The sequence below is a fragment of the Ixodes scapularis genome, unplaced genomic scaffold (assembly GCF_016920785.2).
Source record: "Ixodes scapularis isolate PalLabHiFi unplaced genomic scaffold, ASM1692078v2 PGA_scaffold8__174_contigs__length_109621045, whole genome shotgun sequence".
Taxonomy (NCBI): Eukaryota; Metazoa; Arthropoda; class Arachnida; order Ixodida; family Ixodidae; genus Ixodes; species Ixodes scapularis.
In genome coordinates, this window is record NW_024609883.1 from 100,726,016 (window position 1) to 100,750,692 (window position 24,677).

General features: G+C 45.2%; 1 protein-coding gene across 1 annotated transcript in view; it reads right to left on the reverse strand.

Annotated features, from left to right (window-relative positions):
• Window positions 1-2,035: 2,035 nt before the first annotated feature.
• Window positions 2,036-24,677, reverse strand: part of LOC8027120 (monoglyceride lipase) — a 64,691-nt gene continuing 42,049 nt past the window's right edge. Inside the window, exons 3-7 of the mRNA XM_029984817.3 lie at window positions 22,697-22,833; window positions 9,422-9,532; window positions 8,676-8,849; window positions 8,011-8,142; window positions 2,036-5,341 (exon numbers count right to left, since the gene is read on the reverse strand). Coding sequence (XP_029840677.2) covers window positions 5,222-5,341; window positions 8,011-8,142; window positions 8,676-8,849; window positions 9,422-9,532; window positions 22,697-22,833 — 674 coding nt within the window. The 3' untranslated portion in view covers window positions 2,036-5,221. The remainder of the gene's footprint in view (window positions 5,342-8,010; window positions 8,143-8,675; window positions 8,850-9,421; window positions 9,533-22,696; window positions 22,834-24,677) is intronic.

The window sequence follows — 24,677 nt, forward strand, 5'->3', positions numbered from 1 at the left end:
CAGGCTACAAGTTTCGAATAACCATTAACAGAAAATCACATTTTTTCTTCTTTTTTTCGGCCAGTGTAATATTTCTAAAATGTAATTTCACTATAGTGACTGGCAGATCTAGAAACAAAGGGCGTAGCAAGTTGGGAGCATCTAATTATCCCTCCTCAGCCAATGAGACTGCGACATATTACGCCCTAAAAACGGAAAAGAACCAATCACGAACCAAGAAGCTCGAGTGTAATTAGCCTTACCCTGCTTTCGTTAAGGTGTCTACGACTACAACACGCGATCATTTTCATCGAAAAACAAATTAACCCGGATCTCTATGTATTCACCGACCGCTGGAGCCTTTAAATGATAGAAGTCCCAATCTACAAGACGGTCATTAAAGCAATATAACGTGCCAACACCGGTACAGATTATAGCACAGCCACTTGTGACATCACGCCATAGTGGTGGCGCCACTGACGGTGGGGCGCTCACTTGACGGATGCGCTCCTTAAGAAGCGGATTCCTGCGCGTGCGCAGAGCCCACGCCCGGCGTTGGCAGACAAGGTGTGTCTATGAGCTCGTAAACGACGCGTTTGGTTTAATAATTTATTGGGCATTGTAAGGTGAAACGAAGGTATAGCGCTGTATACTACGTCTGGCACTGAGTACGTGCGTAAACGACGCTACGGCCCTCTGTATTACACTGAAAGGCTCAGCGAGGGAACGTCCATATATATTTTGCTGTTGTTATTCAAACTAAATGACCATTTCTTGTGTACATTCGAAAAGAAAGCCCGTGCGTCTGCTTTCCCGCACAACAGTCGGAGAGCCAATCAGCGCAACTTACGGAGGCAGCTCAGCGAATAACGATTCTGAAACATATGTTTAGACGAGGAAACGCAGTCTAAGATGTGACATTAAGCAATGCAAGCGTGACTTTTTTGCATTGCTTAATGACACAACTTAGACTGCGTTTTTTTGGTCTAAACATATGTTTCGGCATCGTCATTCGCTGACCTGCCTCCGTAAGTTGCGCTGATTGGCTCTCCGATTGTTGTGCGAGAAAGTAGACGCACGGGCTTTTTTTAGAGTGCCCAATGGAGAACCTTTCCGAAATCAAGAAATGATGCATAGATTATGCATAGCCGCCATTATGGTTGGTCTCATTGCTTCAGGCGTGAAGCCCGTGATCGGCTCAGAGTTCGCGCCGAGCACTGACGCAGCACTCAAGTGGAATGCGTTCTGATCCGAGTATACACTCCGAATGCTGATGAAGCGCTCATGTGCGATGCGTGCTCACAGTGCATGACCAACTAATGGCGGCCGCACATAATCTGCGCATAGTTTCGAAATTTCGAAAAGGCTCTATTTGGCCTCTCTCTTGCGTGTCATTGCGCATTCCGTAAAGAGCCAGGTGTAGTAAAACGAGACATCGAGATGCCGTACCTCAAGCATATTCAAAGGAGCGCTGAAACAAGGAGTTTGGATCTTCTATGTTCCCAGCATTCGGACTTCCCACCAAACTATTACACGGCGTTTCTCGAACGACAAGGCATAACTAAAGATAAATAAAAGGTCCTATAAAACAATAACGTCATTGACCCCGGCGAACGTCGGGCAGAGCGAGTGAAGCGATAATTAGTGAATTAGATAATCACTTCAACCCTACATATAAACTCTTTTAATTCTATGGTAAGCAACCCATATTCGTTTCGGATTTTGCCGGATCATACCCTTGATTTTCGCGCGATGATTTCAGAGCATCTGATAGGTGGCGCTTGTTGTACGCAACGGTTAGAGTTCCTGTATAGCTACGTGAGCCTATACAGGAACTCTAGCAACGGTCACCGCGCGATCCATTGTCAGTTTTTAAATCAATACATAATACGCTCTTGCCGTGTCGTCACGAGTACAGAGCTATGATAACACGACGCCGTCTCTTTCTTAAGGCTCGTTTTACTCACCCGTCTTCTAGAGGCTTTGAACCAAATCCTCGTGTTCAGAGTTTTCCCATGCAGCGATTGGGACATACTTTGCAGGAAGCCGGTACGCCTTCGAAATACCAAAATCTTTATTGTGCAGGAAGTTGAATATAGTATACCTAGGTGCTCACGCACTCTGTTGCATATACACTCTCGATAGGGAATCTTGAAATGTCACTGTGAGGGTTGTGAACCTTCCCGGGCACGACAGAGTGGACGGGATGGGAGTAAAAACTAGCATCGGACAATAGCCAGCCGGCAACAGCCAGTCGGCGCCAGCAAAGTGCGAGCCCATGGTTATACCCTGTCTCGTTGTAGCTTGGCAAAGGGGGAACGCTACGCCCTACATTGCATTGTGACGGCTTCCCGATATGCGCCACGTATACGAACGCAACGCACACATACTGGAGCATGGCACAGCATGACGCAGTAAAAACGCACTCCGCGCCGATAAGCAGTCACGTGCCTCACTCCGTTGTTCCGATTGGCCCGCAGGGGCCGCAGCTTACGCCGTAGTGGCACGCTATACGCCCATGGCTTCCTGGCCTACCCAGCATTTCTTTTTTCAGACACTAAGCCAAGCGACCCCACTAAAGTAATGCCAAGCGAAAGTTCGTCTGCTTTTAGCACAGGGGTTGCAATGATGTCAGGACACCAAGCTCTTATTGGACGATTTGAAAAAAAAAAAAATAGTGGGTAGACCACAAGGCATCTAGCATTGAGGTCTACCCACTATCTTCTCAATGAAAGCCAATCATAGCTCGGCGTCGTTCTGACGTCGCCGCAACTGCTGCAGACGACTCGCTCTCCGCATAGGATCCCTTTCGAAAGTCACGTGCCGATTAAAAAGGTCGGAGCCACTGCACAATGGCGGAACTACTGAAATCTTGGAACGTGCAAGTCATTCTATAAGATAACGAACGTCCGAGCTCTGCCAACGCTAAGAGCCGAGGAGCCAATCGAATAGCGTCGAAACTGCAACGTCACTGTGCTCATCATCTTCCTTTTGTGTGTGTGGGGGTTGTTTTTTTTTTTTGCCTTCTGATACAACCAAACGCATAAAGTGTGCCGTGACGTTGCGTATTTAGTCTGCCATTGTGCAAAGATTCCACGGCTGCCAACAGAGGGCAGTCTTTCGAAAGGGGTTTATAGCTCACGTGTGAAAAACGCGGCTGCCACCAGGCATACGAAATGTTTCTTGCTTCAGACGCTAGATACCGCCAAACCAAACAGCATTGCAGGTTGCGTATACCACCTAGAACACAAGGCCTCCGCTATAGAGACACTAAATGAGCTACGCTTAGAGTATCGGCACTCGGTTCCCGGACACTATTGTGGGCGTCGTCATCTTGGTGCTTGTGCAGAGCAGACGCAAGTGCCAATCGTCATGATGCAAAAGTGCTACTTCCTCAGCATTAGATTCGGTGTTCGAAAGCTCATGTAATAATGCCTTGCTCTGTCGCGAACTGTTTAAACGTTTGTGGACGACGAAAAAGCGTTTCCCGTGATTTCAGATAACGCTTTAGATGACTGCCAACCATGATCTTAAGCCACAAGAAGGTTAAGTGTCGTTACCCTGAAGCGTATCTTATTTAGTGGCACTAGCCTCCGCCGTTCTCCCAAACGTCAAAGCATGAAGATAATAATGCACGTGCTTTGATTCTTAAGTGACTTCAGTTTGTACGTGAATTGGCATTATGATCTTCAACGTATAGAGCACGAGCTTGTCTGTTACTATTGTTACTTCGTAAAGATACACAACTATTTCTTTTCGTGGGCGTGTTTTAACACGTATAAATATCGGTGTCCCGCAATGTGGAGAAATGATTCTTTGGAGGCAGGGGAAGAAATTATTGTTTGGCACTTTGGTATGTATTCACGCGTACGATTCCACAGCAGGCACGGCATTAAACACGCGTGGAACTGTCTTCGGCCACAGCGTGAGACGCAGACCTCGGGGCTGAAATGAAAACGGACTTTCGACAGGGACGCGGCAGGACGTCTAGGCCGCCCAAAGTATACCATTACCCTTCACCTTCCTTGCTACAAAAAATATGTGGTAATCGGGCACACATTGCATCATGCCTACCATTTGAATACAAAATATTTCGCAACTATTCGACGGCAGAAGGTACTGCACGCATTGACTCAACCGCTAGGAACCACATGCACTAAGTTCACCCCATAAAGGCCTGTTCACACATGCAGCGGAGCGCTACAAGCATAGCGCTGACCTCGCGCTAAGCGCGTGCTGATGCGAGCGTTCACCAGCTTTGTGTCGCACCGTCCAAACTGTTGCTCATGGCAGACGATAAGTAGCTGACGACACGTGAGGAGCGCTACATCAGCGCTTCGCTGCATGTGAGAACCGGCCTTAACTGTGACAGTTTGTTGTTCGGAAGGTCACGTTTCTGCGATATGATACTTTGCCTCTCTCCTGTATGCGAAAATAAGAGTTTAACAAAATTATCACGCAACACTCGGTCTGGAAACACTTGGAATGCTAGGTTGTGACCAGATACAGTGCTATAGCCTTGGGTCAAAAAGTTGCACCTCATCCGGTGTTTTCGACACTTCCGTTACACATCCTGCAGTAGTATCTTACTAAATATGCACGTGCTATAATGCTATGGCCGATATACACAACCCTAAACCATTCAAAGTTCCTCCGTTCGATGCATGCTACATCCGCTCTGCTTTACCGACGTATTGCCGTCTTCATGACCAGGTCACTTGCTGGCGCCTGGGATTCAATTCGATGCCCCGTAAAAGCAACAAACGCGTTAATTATATTTTGTGAGACGCAGGGCTGGCACTGACCGTCTAGTCTAAAGTATGATAAAATGTCACTTTGATCACCTCACCGTTGTCCATATTCAGTTCGCCATATGATTTCATCTTTCCAACATCTTCCATTCCACCCCCCCCCCCCCCCCTGTACAGTAGTCTGCTAGATTCATGCGCTCAGTCTAACCTCCATCTCTCTTTCTCTCTCGCCCACTGCCGTCAAGATAATAGAACTTTAAAAAAAGGGCGGACTGTTGTCGAAAAATATAGTTAGTAGATTTCCGTAGCCTCCGGTAATCTAGACAACACTGATAATCCACTCTTATGGTCACCAAGGCAAGCGAAGTGTCCAGGAGGTCCAACTGTCCACATCTTCATTTCTGAACACGTCCTCGTACGAGGAATGGAGCGGTCCTGGCATTGCTGATCGGTTGGCAGCTGTGGCGTATGCATAGGGTGGTGGTACACAGCTACGCCTGCTGCGATACCTCGGGTACCCTGGTGGCGTACCACTCCGCGATGTCCTTGAGCACTTGGTCTCCGACACCGTCGGGTTCCATGAGCAGGTTGTGGTAGCTGTCGTTGTACACCTGTAAGGGAGTAGTATGCTAAGGTTAAAGCACCACGTATACCAAAGTTACATGGGCACACATAACTGCAGTTAGCTTAAACACAGTTAGTGCACTGTACTCTTAGACAACTTTCTGTGGCCATGCAGTCGAAGGTTTGGGCACACGTACGCTTGCACATCTCGAGCTCCCATCAAAGCTGTTCGTGCTGACTCGTCACTTATTTTGCATCGTTTGTTCGTGAGTGTAGTGGTGGCAACTATGCTCACGTGTAACAGTAGTTAAAGATGACTTAACGGCGGGTAAAGGGCCCCAGAAGAGAAAAAAAAAAGTTTTTTTAAACAATCTGGTTGGGGCACGCGTGTCAAAAAAAAAATAATAATAATTTTACGTGAAAAACAAAATGTTGAGCAATATTGGCGGCGCGAGACGCGATTTAGTCGGTGGTCACCTCCTTTCCACTTGCTTTCTCTCTCAACATTTCGGGCGCGTAGAGGAGAGGTGGATCGGCTTCGCCTTCACGATGAGGTGGAAAGTGCGAAAGACCATCTCGTTGAGGTTGAAAGAGCGAATGACCATTCCGTGACGTCATGGAATTTGCGCGCAGAATTTCAAGTATATCTCTCGCAGTCAATATTACTCTAATTCTTTTTTTGCGTAAAATATATTTTTTGGCACGCGTGTCCCAACCAAACTGTTTGAAAAAAAATGGTGTTTCTTTTCTGGGGCTCTTTAAAGGTGCCCGTGATTTCGATGATCATTCAGTGTGAGTCGAATTGACGTAGGGGAGACGAACCGCCAGAGTTACTACGGCGGGAAAATGTATAGAGCGTTTAATGCTTCTTTTTTTTAAATGTTTTTATGTTTTAAAACAACGATTTCTGGATCTTCTTAGTGGACACCGCAGTATCTTTCATAGATGTTATGATAATACCGAATGATAAAATATTGCCTTCGGAGGAGCTTTTGCAAATATTTGAATATTCAGGAAATATGCTTTCCTAATTACACGTGAACGAAAAATGAAAAAAATAGAACATTTGCTGATCCTATCCTTAACTGTGACTTTCGCACGTGGAAATATTAATTCAACAAGAAAAATGTATTTTTTAATACGAGGGCCCACTTTAAATTATAACATAAAAATACGGACGTTAGAAAATACTCTGGCAGAGGCTCTCGGCCAATGCACTGGGAGGTTACTGCATAGTATACTTCATCTTATGAGTTGCGCGCAGCAGACGCAAAAGCACAGGCGCGAGGGCCTGGCTTTCATATTTGCTTTCCTCTCACGAGGACTCGCGAAAAGAAAGCACATCTGAAAGCCACGTGCCCGCTCTAATGTCTTTGCCTTTGCTGCACACAGAGTGAACAAAACCAGAGGTCTCTCAAAGATCCACGTTCATAAAAGAAAAAAAAAAAAAGTCGGAAGACACTTAGCATTTTTTATGAGTTGTGAATGCGAAAGCATGACTAATGTTTTCAAGTTGTGGCAGAAGCACAGGCGACGATGTGGATGCTAGAGGCGGCACCATGTTCGTCGGTGGCGAGACGAGCCGAAGCCTCCGAACGCGCACCAACGTGTCCGTTTTAACCGGCGCGGGGCCCGTAGTGGCATGGGGTTGCGGCGATGAGTTTTACCGGCGCGCTGGCGGCACTAAAGACCCTCTATCCTGGGGAAAGTGGCGCTATCCATTGTAGTATAAATGCTCGAGGCACGTGCCGCGCGCAACTTCTGGGAAATTCATGGCGTCTAAGATCTAGCTCAGTCCTACAGTGCTGCGCTGTGCCGCCATGATCTTCCCAAGGGCTGCACCAACGTTACTAGAACACTCAGTTGGGAAACTCGCCGTCGAAACCTGGGCCGCTGGCGTCCACCGAGACCGAGCTAAATACGACAACAGCGCCACTCTTTATCATTTGTCTGTACTGTGGTCACCTTGAACTTTTAGAAAGCATGCTTTTGCGTAAAAACAAACGGAAAAGACTCTTTTTGCATAAAATTTATTGGAGTTTAGCACAAAATGAAGAACGCGTGATGTTTTTATAATCTTTAGTTTGCAAGGTTTTGCGGAACAATTAATACTGTTTTTATACAACCATGCCTCAGCGGTCCTTTCAGGTAGCGCGTCCCGACCTAGGTGCATTTTAACTTCGGTAGCGATTCGCGGCGCGTCCGCTGGGGAGACGGAGGTGGCACCCCTGTAACCTGTTCCGCTGTATCTGTTTCGGCGCCAAAATGGCCGATTAGAGCCAAAATAGAAGTAGTGTGCAGTTCCTCGAGTGGCCGCTGCGGGAGAAATGGCGTCGTTGTGTTCGCCATTAGCTCGGTTCTGGTGGACAGATTGGGGCCACTTTTTCAGAGCAATCTCTATGGCAGTTTCCCAACTGAGTGGTTCTAGTAACGTTGGACTGCATGTAGCACGTGCCTCGTGCATCGACGAACATTGCGCTACTTGGCGGCACGGACACGCAGCGCCATCTGGCGGCGGTCGTTGAAACTGACGCGCGCAGCGGCTAATGGGAGCCTCGTCGCCGCGCGCCAGTCAATGGGATCTTTGGGATCAGGGAAACGAGGTGCCGTTTTCGCGCTTCCATCTGATGACGTCGCTCACTCCTTAGGACAGTTAATGCTTTAGCATCAAAAAAAAAACTGTAGTCCCCACCAAACACCTCAAACACGAACGTACTTTGATGGTCTTGTCCTTGCTGAGTGCCTTCTTGAAGAATAATTCGGAGCCCCCCAGGTCGCAGAGCTTGTCGGCTGAGCCATGTTGAATCAGGAAGGGCACCTCGAATGTCTCCATCTTGGACTGGACCTCCTGCGAAGCAACAGCGTTGAAAACGTATTTTAGTAATAACACTGCGTCTGGAGCTCGTCTCTGACTCGTATGTCTAGCGTCCTATGCCACCCACACATCGTAGTTTTCATGGCAGACATTACTCGAGCCCGGTGGCGAAACACTTCGGATTATCGCAATACTGGTGGTCAACCGTAGAGGCGGCGACTCAGCAGGTGAACGAACGTCAACACTTAAAACGTAGCAGTATATCAACCTGTGGCTACAAAATGTCGGTCGACTGGTCAGTTACAGAAGGGTACGGCAGGACAGGCGTCTGCAGTATTCACCTCCGTTCGTGTGCTACCACCAGGAACACGAAAACCTGCTGCGTTTTCCATTTGTGACGTCACCAGGCAGAACTAGAACTTGACAAAATAAACGCGCCGGGACCAGGCCAGTCAGAGACGCGATCCAGGCAACGTAGCAATATTATCACCAAATAAATCCCATCGTGCGGAACGGTAGGTCGATGTCTGAAGAAAAAAAGGCTCCGGACAGCCAACGTTGTGTACCTCTAATGCCTTCAATATGGCGGCCGCCCAGCCGACCCGCACAAGGCCGTGATAACGGAGCGGGTCTTGGGTCATCCAGTTGACCACCGCAGGGTCCTTGGACACCAGACTGAGATCCAGCGATGAAATGGGAAGGTTGGGCACGATCCTCCCCAGGAACCTGGCCATGGTTGTCTGCGAGCGCCCGCCATGTTAAATAATAAACAAAAAGGGCAAGAAAAAAAATTCAGGTACGAAAGATGAAATGCGAAACAACTACCACCATCAGCGTCCTATGTCTCTCTGAAATGTTTGTCGCTGGATGGTAGCAGAAATGTGCATCAGAAAGCGCTTTGGTTACGTGAATCAGTCACAAAATAAAAGCCTACATGCATTCCAGTTAATGGGTTGACCTTTCGGCCGAGGTACTCGTAGAGTGAGTACGACTTATTTAAGTGCGATCTCTTGTTTCCGGTGCGTGAGAAAATATTCCTCAACCTTTCGGTGAGGTGTGCACCGGATGACCTTCGTTGGGTTTCAGTGTAAATCCTATAAAAGTTTATGTTTAAGCTTTACAACACGTCTAAGACTGCAAACACGCTGTGTCCGCGGCCGAAAGTCCGAAAACGACATCCGTCTCGCTGTGTTAGTTTTTTGTTTTTACTCAAATAATTATGATAGATTAATAAATGTACACAAGGGGGTAGTTCAGGCGTGTCGCCATCGACAAGTGCAGCACCCACCCAAGAAAGAAAAAAAAAACACACCCTAAACCACGTGGCCTGCTCCTTGTCCATGGCCAAAAGAGGCGCCATCATCACGACGCCGGCGTAATCTTTGGGCCTCTTCAAAGCCGCCGCTGCGACAAGCAATCCTCCCTGGGTGAAACAAAAAAAGAACAGGCAAGAAAGGGTAAGGAGCCTTTGAACGTATAGTACCGTTGCCTCGCCGACGGTCACGGGGTTGGGACACAGTCCTGGACCCAAGAGAGCGACCCAGGAGAACTCCGAGGGTCGCAGGAAGATGGCTTTCAAACAGACTGTTCCACCCTTCATGACCGGTTCGGGTTCGGCACATTGTCGTCAGACGATTGTGATAATGTTGTTGATGATGATGATTGTGGGGAATGTCGTTTAATGCAAGAGGGAAACCAAAAGAAATACAAAGTTTTCGCTCCCCCCCCCCCCCCCCCCCCCCCCCCCCCCCCAGATAGGCGGTACTCTATACTGACCGACAGCTTGAGAAACGTAGGAACTTATGTTCACGCTTCTTGCTTCGCGATCGGTTCTTCGACGTACTTGTCTGGCAATGCTGAAATCTCATTGGCTACGCAGCGGTAATGAGATGCACAGGACAGGCCACGTCCTGCGCTTTTTAAGCGGTCGGTGACTATGCGGAACGCAAGTTTGTCTGCTTCTTTTGCGGGGGTTGTGGTGACGTCTGAACGCCGAGCTCTGATTGGCTCTGATTGAAGGATAATGGGTAGACCTCAGGGCGTCTAGCATCGAGGTCTTCCCACTACCCTTCCAATCAGAGCCAATCAAAATTCAGAGTTCTGACGTCACCACAACCCCTGCAAGAGAAGCACACAAACTTACGTTCCGCATTGTCTCGGACTATTCCTTTTTTCTACTTTCGCAAGCATCGCTACTCTGCGAAACGGTGGCAACGCAGATAGTTCACACAATATCGATCTGGATGAGCATCGTGCAGGCGTGCGGTCGTGTATGACTACTGCGTGGTGCACGTTCAAGACCCCAGGCTAGCGGTTGTGCTGCACTGGCTAAATTGCTCATCTACAGCTGGGAGACTCGCCGCCCGTTGAGGCAGACCAAGTTCCAGCAATTTTTCCACGCAATAACGGAACCTAGATCGAATATCATCCGACGCGAGTGCCGTCTGCTATCTTCATGTCCACCGAAGCCCGTGTGAGCCCAGTTTCTCCTCTAAAGCACCGCGCTGTGCTAGATTTCCTCTCAAAATCACTTCCTAACCTGGCCGTAAAGCTGATCTTTTCTTTTTTTCTTTCTTTTTTTAATGTCGTTTGCCGGACGTCAATGCAGAATGCACAGATTGAACTCTAGTACTGTGTGAGCGTTGTGGCTGCGATTCGTGTTCTTACTGATTGAACACGAGTTCCCAGCTGAAAGCCCACGCAGCACTTGCTACCGGTATATGTGCCCCACAATGACCTCCTGTAAGTGGCGTAAGAAACGCAGCTCTATTACGGCCTTGGCCTCCACTGCTAGGTGACAGGAGAGATCGCGCGTGCGCAGGAATTTTTTCAGCGAAGATTCACGGTTATTTCTGCGGAACAGCGTTCATGTAACATACCCAGAAAAGAGAGAACCATGTTTGTCGGTCCAGGTAAATAAACCATGCTTCGCAGAAAGCTCATACTTTGTGAGAATGGGACTCTAGCAGTTGGGATAGAACGCGAACGTTGGAGAACATATGACGTTACCCAGATCAAAAGAGAATTGAGAAAAGCTAAATTTCTCTATAAGACGACATCACCTAAGCATAATATCGTCAAAACAAGAAATACCATTGTGGATGCCCGTAGCATATGTTTCAGCGAAAAAACTTGTCAGCAAAAAAGAATAGAATATTTTCTTACTTGCTGACAAGTGTTTTTCACTTGTATAAATCCCACACGCGTCCACAATGTCAGTTCTTGTTTTGCGAATATTAGGCTTACGTGGATGTCGCCTCATGGAGAAATTGCGTCTTTCTCAACTATCCTTTTATCCAGGTAACTTCATGTTCTCAAACTTTCGCGTTCGATCCCAACTGCTAGTGTCACATTCTCACGGAGTTTGAGCTTTCCGCTGTGCAGAGTTTGTTTACGCAGGTCGAAAAATACGGTACACTTATCTCAGGAACGTCCGGTACTTCTTTTGTAAGGAACGCCTTACCTTAACATTTTGCATGAGTGGAACTGAGAGGAGAAATCGTTGCATCTTTGACCAAGCGACAAAACGATTCTTCTTCTTTTCATTTCGTTATAAATTAAAATGCAAGTTTGTTATGCACACACAAGTTTATAAAGAAAAACATTGCTCATTTCTTTACACCTTCAAGATGGGAGAGCGGCAGCCATAATAGATCTCCAAGTTATGCAAACTATAATGCGTGAACTTTTAATCAGTATGTCTTTATCTTTATGTAAAGATGGTCCCAGAATTACTGTGCATCAAATACACTGCATGTAGCGCAAAACGTAATTAAAAGGGAATGCGTCCCAAAAAAAGGAGAAGATTGAAGGAACGCATAAAATTGAAAGAATAAAACAGTGAGGACAAGCATAGGACAACCACGTGCTTGTCCTCCGTGTTTTATTCTTTCAATTTTATGTATTCATAATCAACCCGCTCGCCTTTACCGGCCCAATGAAGGAACGGATTTCGTTTCTATTGACGAAGGCCGTGAACGACACATACTCCGTCCTAAACATAACTTGGTGAACAACAAAAGCTACGAAACCTCGTGAAGCAATAAGAACATTGAAGTAAATCAAGTGACTACATACACCGCACCGGAGTTTGCACCCCAGTGGAGCGCTGTCAAATGCCCTGAACTGAGGGCCCCTCCGCAAGGACGCACTCGAAAGCACGCTCAACTAAGGACGGTGGCGCCATCTCTCCACCATTACGTCAGGCCACCTAGGCGTTTCACAATACTTCCCGGCGCGGGTAATACAAAGCTGGAAGGGCACCGACGGGAGCAGCGTAATCGCGTCATTCATTCGTTTATTCATATACTCATCGATGAATGAATAACTGATTGATTGAGTTTTTGTTCTACGTTGTTTGTGCACGTTTTCTGCGCTACTTTTTGCGCTACTTTTTTGTACTACGTCATTGGTGTTTATTTATCGCTCTACCTTTTCGAGGGTTACTCATTCATTGAATGACAAAGCAAATTGTTGGATCCGAGAAGTTTTTGTTCCGTAGGTCTAAATGTAATAATGTGCGCGTACAATAAGTTTGAAGCTTAAATTTTCAGTGCCCACGAATATATTTTACCGAACTTGGTGAACGTCTACATTGTACATTACTTGTTTGTTTGTTTGTTTTTTAAAGGGATACGGAATCGAAACTTGAAATATAGAGAAAACATCAAGAAATGAGTTCAATATGATCAGCTAAGCCTGTAATGAATAATCGCACGGTCGTATTTTGAGCAGATGGCTATATTTTATGCTCTAAATGCCGCGATTTTGGCGAGCGCTTCAAAATCAGCCGTGGAGGAGCGCTATGCATCTAGGGAGATCCGGCAGACGTCTTGACGTCATCATGCCTCGGACGACCAAGCGTACCGTAGTGACGAGTTTTGCCACTTGGAGGCGTCAACGCGTTACAATCTCGCTTTGTCGAAGTACCCAAGGGCTGTAGATATCGCGGGGCCAGCACGCGCACCAAACCTGAGAACAACCGAAGCACGCGTTTGCACGTCGCGCGAGAGCTGAAACCAAGGTGGCTCACTTCGTTTTGGCTCTTTCCTCCAAGACGCCTCGGTATTGCGTTCAGGCCTAGGCAATCTATACCAGTGAGCGGACATACCGCTGCGGCGCTGCTTTCAGAGGCATGTTGTCGTCACGACATTCCATTGAAGCTTCATAACCAACTACCAGGTGGTTTTTGATTATCGTTTAATTCACTTCAAAATATGTTTTCTTGCGTTTTCTAGCGCAATATTTATGTTTCTGTGGTTGTGCTGCTACCTGTGTCGTGTTGAAACAAAGAAATGAGCTCCAGAATTTGGTTTCCGTACCCCTTTAATCCACGTTTTTAAAGTTACCGTAGTTTCCGCGATGCTGCAGTCCTAGACTGCCGCGAAAGCACGTGGCTCCATCCTGCGCTTCACTCGCACGTGCCGTCGTGCGAAGGACACGCCTACCGAACCCACGCGCTCGCGCACATGCTTCGACAGCGTTAAAGCACTGGGGATGTGATAACCTAGCCTTGGCAACGTGACACACACAAAAAAAAAAAGATTCCTTAAAAAATAAAAAAAGATATATTAAAAAAACACGTCATTTTTTTTTCCAATAAGTTTAACATTGAAAATAAAGCTCCATTTTTTCCAGGCATACCTTTGTCGGTCTAATAACATTTTTATGGAGTTTGAGTTTTCGCGTAAAATATTTACGCAGGGAAAAACCGACGCGTGTTTCTTTTAAAACGACATGAATGTGACGTCATTAGCGTCGGATGACCTCATCCCGTGGACCGCGTGTCATTGCATAATGCAGCATGAGTCCCCACTTCTAGGTATGCACGCGATCGCACCGACGTTACCGACGCTATAACAGGTTTTCTACGTACGATTCCTTTGTCAGAAATTCCCAAAACCAACTGCGAGTTTTTTTTTTTTGTTGTTTTTTTTTTTTAATTCTATGAGGAACGATTGCTATATTACATTTATACATCTTCACTCTTTTATGTTTCGCTACTTCAAAATAGCAACTTCGAGGGGCGTTTTACAAAACAGTTCGCCTGCATTTGAAGGTGTTTTTAATCTGAATCGGCTTTGGGTATTTGAAGCAAGAAAATGTAAAAGCGCGCAAAGTGTCACACCGTTTTACCAGTGTCGCATTCGTCACGAGGTATCTGCTGCCCTGTTAAAACCGCCCGCAACGTATCAGGGAAGTGTGTGCTTAGGAACACAAACCTCCTCGATTGGATTACGTTAGAAAAAAAAATAATGTGATCCATGGCGCCCACCTTGCGGGTTCTTCATTTTGATGAAACGAAACTTAAAAAGTATTTTCTCTCCTTTACGTTTTCGTAAATTTTACACCTCTACTTGAAACTGTCGAGGTTGTTCACACTGGCGTTCGAAACGCAGCCGCGAAGCGGATCAGGTCGTTTTCATCATCAGACGCTCGTGAAATTGCATTGGATCTTTGAACAACCGCATTCGCAAGCTCCTTGCGAACGTGGTTCAACAGCCAGTGCGAACGCGGTGCTAGACCAATATTAACAAACGCACGAACATCGACACTTTTTTCCTCCTATCTCAAGGACAAAGAGTGTAACTATTGGAGTAATAACGTCTACATAAGGAAGTAGCATTCGTTCACAAAGTGTTGTCTGTTCAGGAGCCCGCGCGCTTTAGGAAGAGCACTCAAAGGTATAGCTCTTGAATTACATAAACAAAAAAACTTACAGCCTTTCCACTCTGGTAAAAAAGAAAGAACAGCGGAGCTGTAGCTTCGGTTCTCGACGGTGGCTTTCCGGGCAAGCGACCTGCTCTTCTTATGCAAGGGAATCAAGCGCTCGACGCAGTGGAACTTTAGGCGATAGCGGCCTCGCGGCGATTGTGGAACGCAGAACCATTCGCGCTGCTGCGCACATCGCCGCTCGTTCCCCTCTGGTTCTCCTTCCTCGGAAAAAAGGTTGCCGCCATCTGTGAGTGACGGCGGCAACCAATTGTCTGGTTGCCGCCGTCGCTCATAGATGGCGGTAGCTGTCTAGAGTTCGGTGTCATCATTTTTTTAGCTGGTGGACACGATCCTGGAAACCTAGCCCTTAACAGCTCCGCTGTAAAAACGTATAATAGGGAGTTTTCGTAGACCGCGTTTCCCCCTCCGCTAAGCCTTCCGCAAAGAAGAAGCTGCTACTGCGCCTGCGCGCCGATAGCCGTATCGTAGCGGGTTGCGGAGAGCCGTTGCTGGACGGCAAAAACCATCTACGAAAACTCCTTAATATCACCGCTTTCCTTTAGTGTTCAGAGTTCATACGAGAATATAATATGCTCGTTCTATAACGCACCTTGTTTTATCGCAACTTAGATTGCCCATTTGGGGAGCTTCCGATCCAAATTAGGTTTCATTCTTCTCCCCATTCCTACGAGGAAACTAGAGCAAAAGCGGGGAAATTATTCAAATACATCATTAAACCGACGCGAAAAAAAAATATTTGTGCACGGATTACGAATCCCGGAAATTTGTCACGGGAGCGGAAATCATTTTGGATGGAAGTGCACGACACGTGTTCGCAGGACGACACTGGCGTAGGAATAGCAGGAAATTATCTTAAAAACATATAATAATAAAAAAAACATGGAGACTAAAAAAAATCAAATCAAATGTAGGCTTCTCATATCCAATTTCGGAAAAACTACTTTACATCGCGCGTATTTCCCCCCTTTTTTTATTTTTTATTATCCCGTGTTTTGGTTTATGTCAGTATTTTACGTGGCCATCTTTTTGTTCTTTTTTTTTAAATTCTGATATCGTAATTGCATTGTGTCACGCGTCATGACGTTTTAGCTGAGATGTCCCTCCGGACGTCTGGAACATTTCCAGAAGTTGGCAACACGATGCACGTTCCATCCCTTACTTCTTCTTGTGCCGTATATTCAAAAAAAAAAAACGCGTCTACAAACTTAAAGCCGGTGTAACACTGCTTCTACATCATACAAAAGACAGTCTGCGAACAGATTCGAATGCAAGCCACCACTATATCGCGCTTCGAATGCCGCATGGCAATGAGTTTAAGGAGGAAACTTGGCACTCGGCATTCGAACCAGGGATATCACGATGGCTGATATCTGCAGACTGTGTTTTGTATGACGTATAAGCAGACTTAATACAGCTCTCTGCTTGTCAATGCTTCATGTAACCCAATACTCGTTTTGTTACCTCGAGAAAAAAAAAAAAGTATTCCACATATTTTATACCTTGCGCGAAGTATAGTTCCTACAAAATTTGATTTTTAAAAAACGAAAAAAAAGAAAGTCTTTTTATCAAACGCGTAAGCTCCGATAAAGTGCCTATGTAGCCCAATAAAAATACACTTGCAAGTATTTTAATTCGCCAGATAACAGGGTAATTTACAAAACGCTCCAGTAAGTTGAACGTTGTTGTTTTGTTTTTTTTTTGTTCTTTTTTTATAGCGGTTTAACGGTTTTGGAGGCAAAAGGGCTTGTTTATATACTCCGTCTCACTAAAACCGTGCAGCGCAGCCAAAGCTACAGGGGAGAGAGTGTATCCCGTCCTGCTCAAGAGGAGGAAAAGGAGAAACGAGGGAGTCCCAGCCCTTCTCTCCCGTTCCTCCTTTTCCCCCTCTCGAACAGATTGGCATACGCTTTCTTTCCTGTAGCCTTGGCTGTGCTGCACGGCTTTAGTGAAACAAAGTATAGTTTCGTATTATGGCCATCGGTCATGAAGAAAGGGGAAAAAAAACTTCCTAGTAGCTTTAGAATCCCAGGCGACATTTTCTGAAGAGACTTTAGCTTCTTGAAGCTAATGGCTCCTTGATGAACTTAGAATGTATACTTTAGACTTCCAGTGCATTCTGGCTGCTTCGTCAGTAAGCACGTAACGATTATTTCTCCAATTGCGTGTTTAGTTAGCTCTCGAGTTCGCCGACTGCTTTTAATGAATTGATTATAAGAAAATAAAACTGATTTTCATAAATATGCGCAAAAAAAGATAGAAAGCCAGCAGTAATACATAAAATGATGAATGATAGAGGAAATACTTTATGAAAGAGTATCACACTCAATTCTACACCTACGGATCTTGTGTAGAGTGGGAGAACGGCTAATAAACAACGAGATAAAAACAAGAAGCAATCGTAACGATCCGTCCGAAAAGTATGGATCGCACTCAGCCGTAACAACTATACCACCAGCTGCTGGCTCCACACTTCCACCAACGCCGGATATCAGATAAAAATCGGTTTGTACGACTTCGAATATTGTAGCGCTTTCTAACCCCCCGGAAAACGAGTGTGTCGACGAGAAATAAAAGTCACATAAATCGATTCTGATCGCCTCGTTTATCAGTTTCACGGCTGCACCCAAAAAAACGCGTGATTTATAAAAAAAACAAAAAAACAAAAAAAACCTTTCCGAATACCAAACAACACAGACACTGTAAGTGTCGTGTCCTTTCAGTCACTCATTATCTGAATATCCCGCGGTGTCACTCAAGGTAGTGACGTCCCAAAATATTTTCTTTTTAACTTACTGCAGTGATTCACAAGGAGAGGACGGTAGGGAGGAGCTTGAGTTGTCCCGTCTCCAGCGCGAGCTCCTTACCTTCGACGGTGCTTCTTCGTCTCGTGAACCTCGAGCGAGTCCGGACAACCAGCACGGCGGAAGGCAAGGAGCGCGTGCTGAAGGCCGGCGTTCATAAAGGACACGCCATGCCGTTCTCCCTCGTCAACATCGGTATATATATATATATATATATATATATATATATATATATATATATATATATATATACAGGGTGTCCCAAAAATAACGTACCGGTGTTTTTTCACCGCAATAATATAAACTACGCATCACCAAAAGCTCATTCTCCCCCCGAATGTAGTGCAAGCAGTTCGAACCAGTAGTCAAAAGTTTCAGAGTTAAGGCCCGTTCACACTCTTGCGACCGAGTACGACTGAGAGAGACGAGATCTCTTACAACTTCTTAAATGTTTCTAGAATGAGGGAACACACTGACATAGTGGCGCCATCTATGCGGTGACCCTAGAACTGCATTTCACAAAAGCGAAGGTTTTGCGGGATTTCCGAGGTCAAATGTGCGTAATACCCATAGAAAGGCTCGTTTACAACATTGACAAAAGCTTTTCGAGCCAAAAAAGAAAGGATATTGCGCGAGAAATAAAAAAAAATATGCCGGACCGCCGAGTTTACACTGCTTCCCAATAGATGGCGCCAGTGTGTTCTCTGGTTTAAGAAGTTTTAAGGAACCCAGGTTTAAGAGGTCGCAAGCAGTCGCAAGAGTGTGAACGGGCCTTTAGCCGTTGTCTTAATCAAAAGTTATAAGCGATTTTAGTACATCTTCAATGGGAAAATGTCGGCCGAAGGAGCTCTCACAGATGCATGGAGTTGAATGGCGCCAGTTACCAAAAACGGCCGAAAGCAGGCCCCATTTTCCCATCGAAATTTTCAGAAAATTACTTATGACTTTTTAATGAGATGACGGTTATCCGTAAAACTTGGGCTACTGGTCGGACTGCTAGCGCTACATTCGTTTTGTTTGTTTGCTTGTTTTGGATTGGGGGAGGGGGGGGGTGTACAGAGTGTGTCGGAATTAAAATCACAAGAGATTCATCCGCCCTAAGACCAGAGTCTTGGCTGACATGCTGAGCGAGTGCCCCGCAAAAAAAAAAAAAAAAAAAAAAAAAAGAGTAGGTTTTATGCGAGACTTTGTTTCTACTAAGTGAGAGAGCCTGCCGAGCCGAGACATTATCGCAGTTAGTGGCTGCCATAAAGTAAGAGTGGTGCACTTGGTTTTTACAGTCTGCTATTGGCGGCTCGGCAGGGATTTGACGCGGGCACAGAAGTTTCTTCATGCGATAAAACCACCCGCTTGTTTGTCCTTTTCATTTTCTTTTTTTCCAAAGCCCCCTTTTTTTTTTTACGCGACTCGTGCCTATACATATATTGCTTTAAAGTTCGAATTATCCTCATTTGAAAGGTTCCATAAAAATTAGCTAGATGGCAGTTGCTTCGTTTTCTCGGCGCCAATAGGAAACGACGACTACAGCTATCCAGTACGCGCTCAGTGTTACTACTACCGATTTCTTTTTTCTTTTCTTTTTTCTTGCGCAATTTGCAAATTTATAGTGTAAAGACACAACCCCATAAATTGTTCACCTGTGAGTCAAAAATAGCCTAAAAAGATCGACCAAACTAAAAAACAAACAGTACAAAGGAAAGTAATGTCGGAGACCCTGGAAGTCACGTGGGCTGTTTACTCCCCATGAAAACAGCTCTTCAAAACTTCTTCGAATCCGCCAGTTTTCGGTGAGATGCCTAAACCACGTCGATCTTAAGGATTACGCTTGGTGGAGTCTAGTATTGTCTTATTTCATAAAGATGCGTGCCTCAGATAGAATTGATTTCAAAGTATTCCGAGTTCTATGACGTCACAGCCTGTGATTAAGCAAAACGCAGTAGGAAAGCCCTGATACATAAAAGACGTTTAAAAGTTCCTATGGGATCCTACATGTTATCATATGTTTATTGAACACATTTATGTTGTCTTCATCACTGAATATATATTTTTTTCATATATCATTTGTCTAAAAAACATATTAGAACATATATAAATTCTATTGGGTATAACACGTATATAGATTTATATATCACCTTTGTGTTTTCGAGTGGTTATTGGACACACTTATATAACTTTCGCTTTTACAACCGCACCTTAAGGCCAAAAATAGGGTGAACTGCAATCGAAGTAACCAACCCTGTCTCGGAATGTTTCAAGGCCACGTGTTCCATAACGCGAGTTAGCCCAAATCCGACAACAAATCGGTTTGGCGACACTAAGCGGAGAGGTGCAGCCATTTATCCAACAAACAAACAAAACGAAATTCGTTTTTGTTCTTGTTTTGGAGAATGCGTCTACTGCAGTCGTTAAGGAGAAAGTCGGATCCCCTCACATCGAATATCTCCCTTTTCCTAATAAAGAAAAAAACGGCAAAACCCACCCTCACCACACACCGCAAACCACGCTTTAGATAAATAACGAGCACGCACAAAAAACAAAAACAAGAAAAAGTTTTTTTTTTTTTTTCGAGAAATACCGATAACAAACTGGGTTTCCGAGTTTTGGGAATTTCGAGAAAGCTATATATCGATTTGCAATCGGCCGTTCGCTTCCACCTTGTTTTCGATTTTGTCGCCCTTAACCTTGGAGTGGATATCCCTGCGAATTGCCGTCGTCACCGCAGACATTTCGACCCTGCCTGCACTCGCTTCGAGTGTAGAGTTTATTTTTGCGTTTGGTCGAAGCAGCGCATACATTCCTTGACAACATTACAGATGCCTATGTGCCTGTCTGCATTTTGGAACCAGTATTAAGACCATGGAATCTTCCAATGGTTCCTTACGCGTATCCACACGCAATAAAAATATATATATATATATATTAAGCACCCACTTCATTGAATTTTGAAAGACGTATAATAAGACACGAATGGACTTTTCCATCGCTTATCACTTAAGCAAGAAATGCTGAGTCACTGAGCTGTTCACGCATGCGCAGCGTCCTATATATACCACACATCAGATCGACATTGCATGCTGAGAAGGCGTTGCACAGCCCAGCAGACAAAGATGGTAGCGTTCAGAAGGCGATTTTTGCAAGGGCCTCTATGCGAAGACCGGGACAAGAAAGGACAAAAGTAAGAGGCGCCATTTTGCACGAAGCAACAAACTATGTTCAAATATCGAAGCTGTAATACCGCTACGGTAACTTCTAAACGCCAGCTGCGCATCGATAATAGGCGCGCCTAACAGCTACAATAAGAGCAACGGTGTCACCATAGCGTTGAATTGGCGAGGGGGGCGCACACGTGGCGCGGAGAGGACATACGGAAAGCCTTGGCAACGTGCTGCGCTGACGTCTATCACTGTACTTACGATAAGGAGTAAGCAAAGGAGGTTGGCAGACGCATAATCGTCCGCCGGGCGTTGCGTATATCAACCTCGGATGTGGTCAGTCTGTAATCACGAGCGCCTTTGCAGCCGTGATATTCCCCGCGAGACCTTGGGATTATATCCTCTATCATTAGCGTGTTGCAATCATGCATGGTACGTACGAAGGAGGGGGGGAAACTCTACATCCGTTTATAATTCTCGACGTGAACGTTAGGTTCAATGAACTTTAATGTTTCAACGAAGCGCTTTAGCCAAGGTAAAGGCGATTGCCGTGACGGTTCGCCTTAAAGGGAAACACTACTCCGGAATACTAACTTTTCAACCGTTTGCCTCATTTGCATGAAATTTGCAGGAGGTACTCATAGTACTGGACAAGGATGCTGTGGAAATTTTCAACCCTATAAATTTATCCCAGTGTGAGTTACATAAAAGTTCATAATAAAAAGTGTATCTGCTGAGGAAGGCTATCGTTTAGAAAGGGTAATAAAAATGGCCAGTTTTTTTTGCTGGAACATACAGCAGAATACTTGCTTCAGACGACTATGAAAACAAATTTCAAAACCTATAAAATTTACTCACAACAAATATGGAAAAACGTTTTTTAAGTGTACATTTGATTTAAAAGAGATATAAACTTTTCATAACAAAAGAGCATAAAAATGCAGAAAGTGAGTTCACGGTCGTGTTCTCCAGAAAATTTCAATATAGAAAAGCCAAAATATATCTGCACGCATAATTTGATTATGAAATGATAGCTTCCCTGAACTGATATTTGACACTAAAAAGTGAAGCTCAGATAAATTCACTTGAAGTTTCATGATGACGTTTTGAAAATTTATTTTTGCGTCTTAAATGCCAGAAATTCTGTCCACCAGTGTAGGTGATGTTTTCCTCAAACTTCTCCTGATATACTGACACTGCTTTCGGCTATTTTCCCTTGTGGATGACGAGTGCTACGCAGTGCAGCACACCTCACTAACATATAAAGAATCATTATTTTTGACATTGTTTGTCAGTGGACATTGACAAGACTTCGTGAGAGTGTTCTTTGTTATCCATACATGCCAAAACTTTGCAGTTCTGAATATGTATTTTTTTTAAAAAAAAGGTGCAATTCAAGGTAGTGTCCCACCTTAAATCATCTCGAAGGTCGGACCACGGAGTTTTAGCGCACACGTTTGAACAAAATACGAATGTATAGTCGAAGCTGGTAAGAAAAGGCATTGAAAAGAACCTCTTGCAAGTTTCGGACTGGCAACCAACCGAGGATACTGGGCGCAATGTAACCAAGTCTCTTAGCAAAGCGTGAGGCCAGTCTGAGTCTTCCAGAAGTTTCTTTTCAAGTCGTTGTGCACGATGCGGGTTACCTTGTCCCTCGAAGTTCACACAAGAAGGGACGTCTTTCCGTTTTCTTTGACAAAAAAAAAGTGTCCATTGGTAAAACGATCTTCAGAATTGCGTAGTTGAGCTAGCGCGTGCAACGAAGCCCCTTCGTCTACATTTTGTCTTTTTGAGTCCAGGAACGGATGTCACCCGTCTCATTAAACATTCCATAGCAAAGATAAAGTTTAAGGAAATAAGGGAAATGTGACGGAAGAAGCGGGTCCACTGTGCACCGACCATGGAGTGTCCGAAGAGGTAGACGGGTTTTCCGGGATACCTCTGCCGGACCGTGTCCAGATGGGTGAAGAGGTCCTGCACGTACGTGTCCACAGAGTCCACTATGGCTCGAGGACCCTCGCTCTTGCCGTGGCCCACTGCATTATGAAGCACGGAGGACCACAGTAAGAATACAGAGTTGGAAACCAACTAAAAAGAAACGCATAAAATAACTCCAGACATCAGAGATAATTCAGCCGCCATGGTGGCTTTGAGGCAAAAGCCCCGGCCTACAGATCCCTAGGTACCGCAGAAGGCGTCAAGTAACCGAGATTTCGGTTGAACGTCGAAAGACCCTCAGATGGTCTAAATTAATCCTCAGTCTCCGCTGAGCCCGTGCCAGATGCCCTTCGTTGGTTTCACACTTAAAACCCCCAAGTATGACTTTGATAGAGATCACTCCTAGGTTCGATTCTTTTACCCCTCCCTATCCGTTTCTATTTAGATGAGCATGGTACCGGCGCATGCCTTTGGAGAGTCACTACTGCAGGATGCACTTCAAAGACCTCAGGCTAGCGGTCGTACTGCCGACACTGGTTCACGCGTGTAGCAGTGTCGGCATTCCTCAGAGGCAGACAGGTCCCTAGTGGCCTTAAAATGTAATGATTAGTTTCTTTTTTGTTGCTAAACAAACACAGTATTATTTTTAATGTCATGGGTGATTTGCCACCGCAAATTAAGCCTTTTTAACTGGTGACTCAAGTTCGAATAGGCCTTAAACACCGACTTTGTATCACCTAACAAAAACAGAATCAAGTTTTGAAGTTAAGAAATTTACCCATTAAACCTTGTTTAGAAACTTGTATCCCCCGCGGACAATATGGAACTGAAACGCCCGATTCGGCCTTTTTCTGCGTCTGCGGTTTCTCACAAGATATTCTATCTTTGAGTTTGTCACATAGTTCGAAGTATATGGAACCTCAACTTCGCATTCTGTTCCTAGTCCGAATCACAGCTCGCTCAAAAACTGGCAGGTACACCAAAGAACCACGAAGGATTTGTTTGAACGCATACCGTCCGCAATGGTGCATCTATGACTATATGGTAGTTGATATCCCATCAAGCGTGAAAATGGTTGCTAACAACGCATATATGGGATACCTGTGAGTAGTGCCCGCGAGTAGTTCCTGCTGCGCCGGCTGAACGACACCATTACCGTAGTCCACGCGTGGCTATGCCGCTAAACGCCCGTAAATCGCGCAGTTGCTCACGGAAGACCTTCATCACTTGTTTTGACAACATGATTGAGCGAAGGAAAATGGCGTACACGAGGGCGTCTGATAACCGCGACTGCATGTTTCTCCCAAGGTCACGAAAGCTCGGCGCAGAACTTTTGCTTTTTTTTATTTTCTTTCCTGCCAAATATTTCTTTCTTTTTTTTTTTTTCTTTCTTTTTTTTTTTTTTTTTTTTCTTTTGCGTATAGATGAGACAACGCGCCGTATGGACTTGGGCGCGAAAATACCTCGCCCTCACGGAAACGGAGGAAAACAAAGTTTTCGCAACAAAAAGTTGTTTTCTGTTTTTCTTATTCGATTGCCGATTTTTCGATATTCCTTTAATAAATCCTACCAGCGTCATTGGGTGCTTATTTTATGATCCCCGATAGCCTCCCGATTATATATGAACAGTTGCTGAAGCTCCACTAAAGCCGCAGTCAAACTTTCTGCAGACATAATGAAGGAATTATCTGCGGAAACGCCTTCAAGCATGTGTGTTTACTTTATGCATATGTATGCTTACGAACATGCCTAAAGACAGTCTTTTTTTCGTGTGCGTGTCCAAGGTGACAGGCTCAAGGAAGAAGCGCGACTTAAACAGTGTCTACCGAATATCTTTTGTATGGTGTATTGGTATTGTGACCGCGGCTTCAGGCACAAGGTACCACCTTCCACCGCGACTGTCTATATGAGTTTGCGGTTCTCGTATATAGTCTCGTTTGCG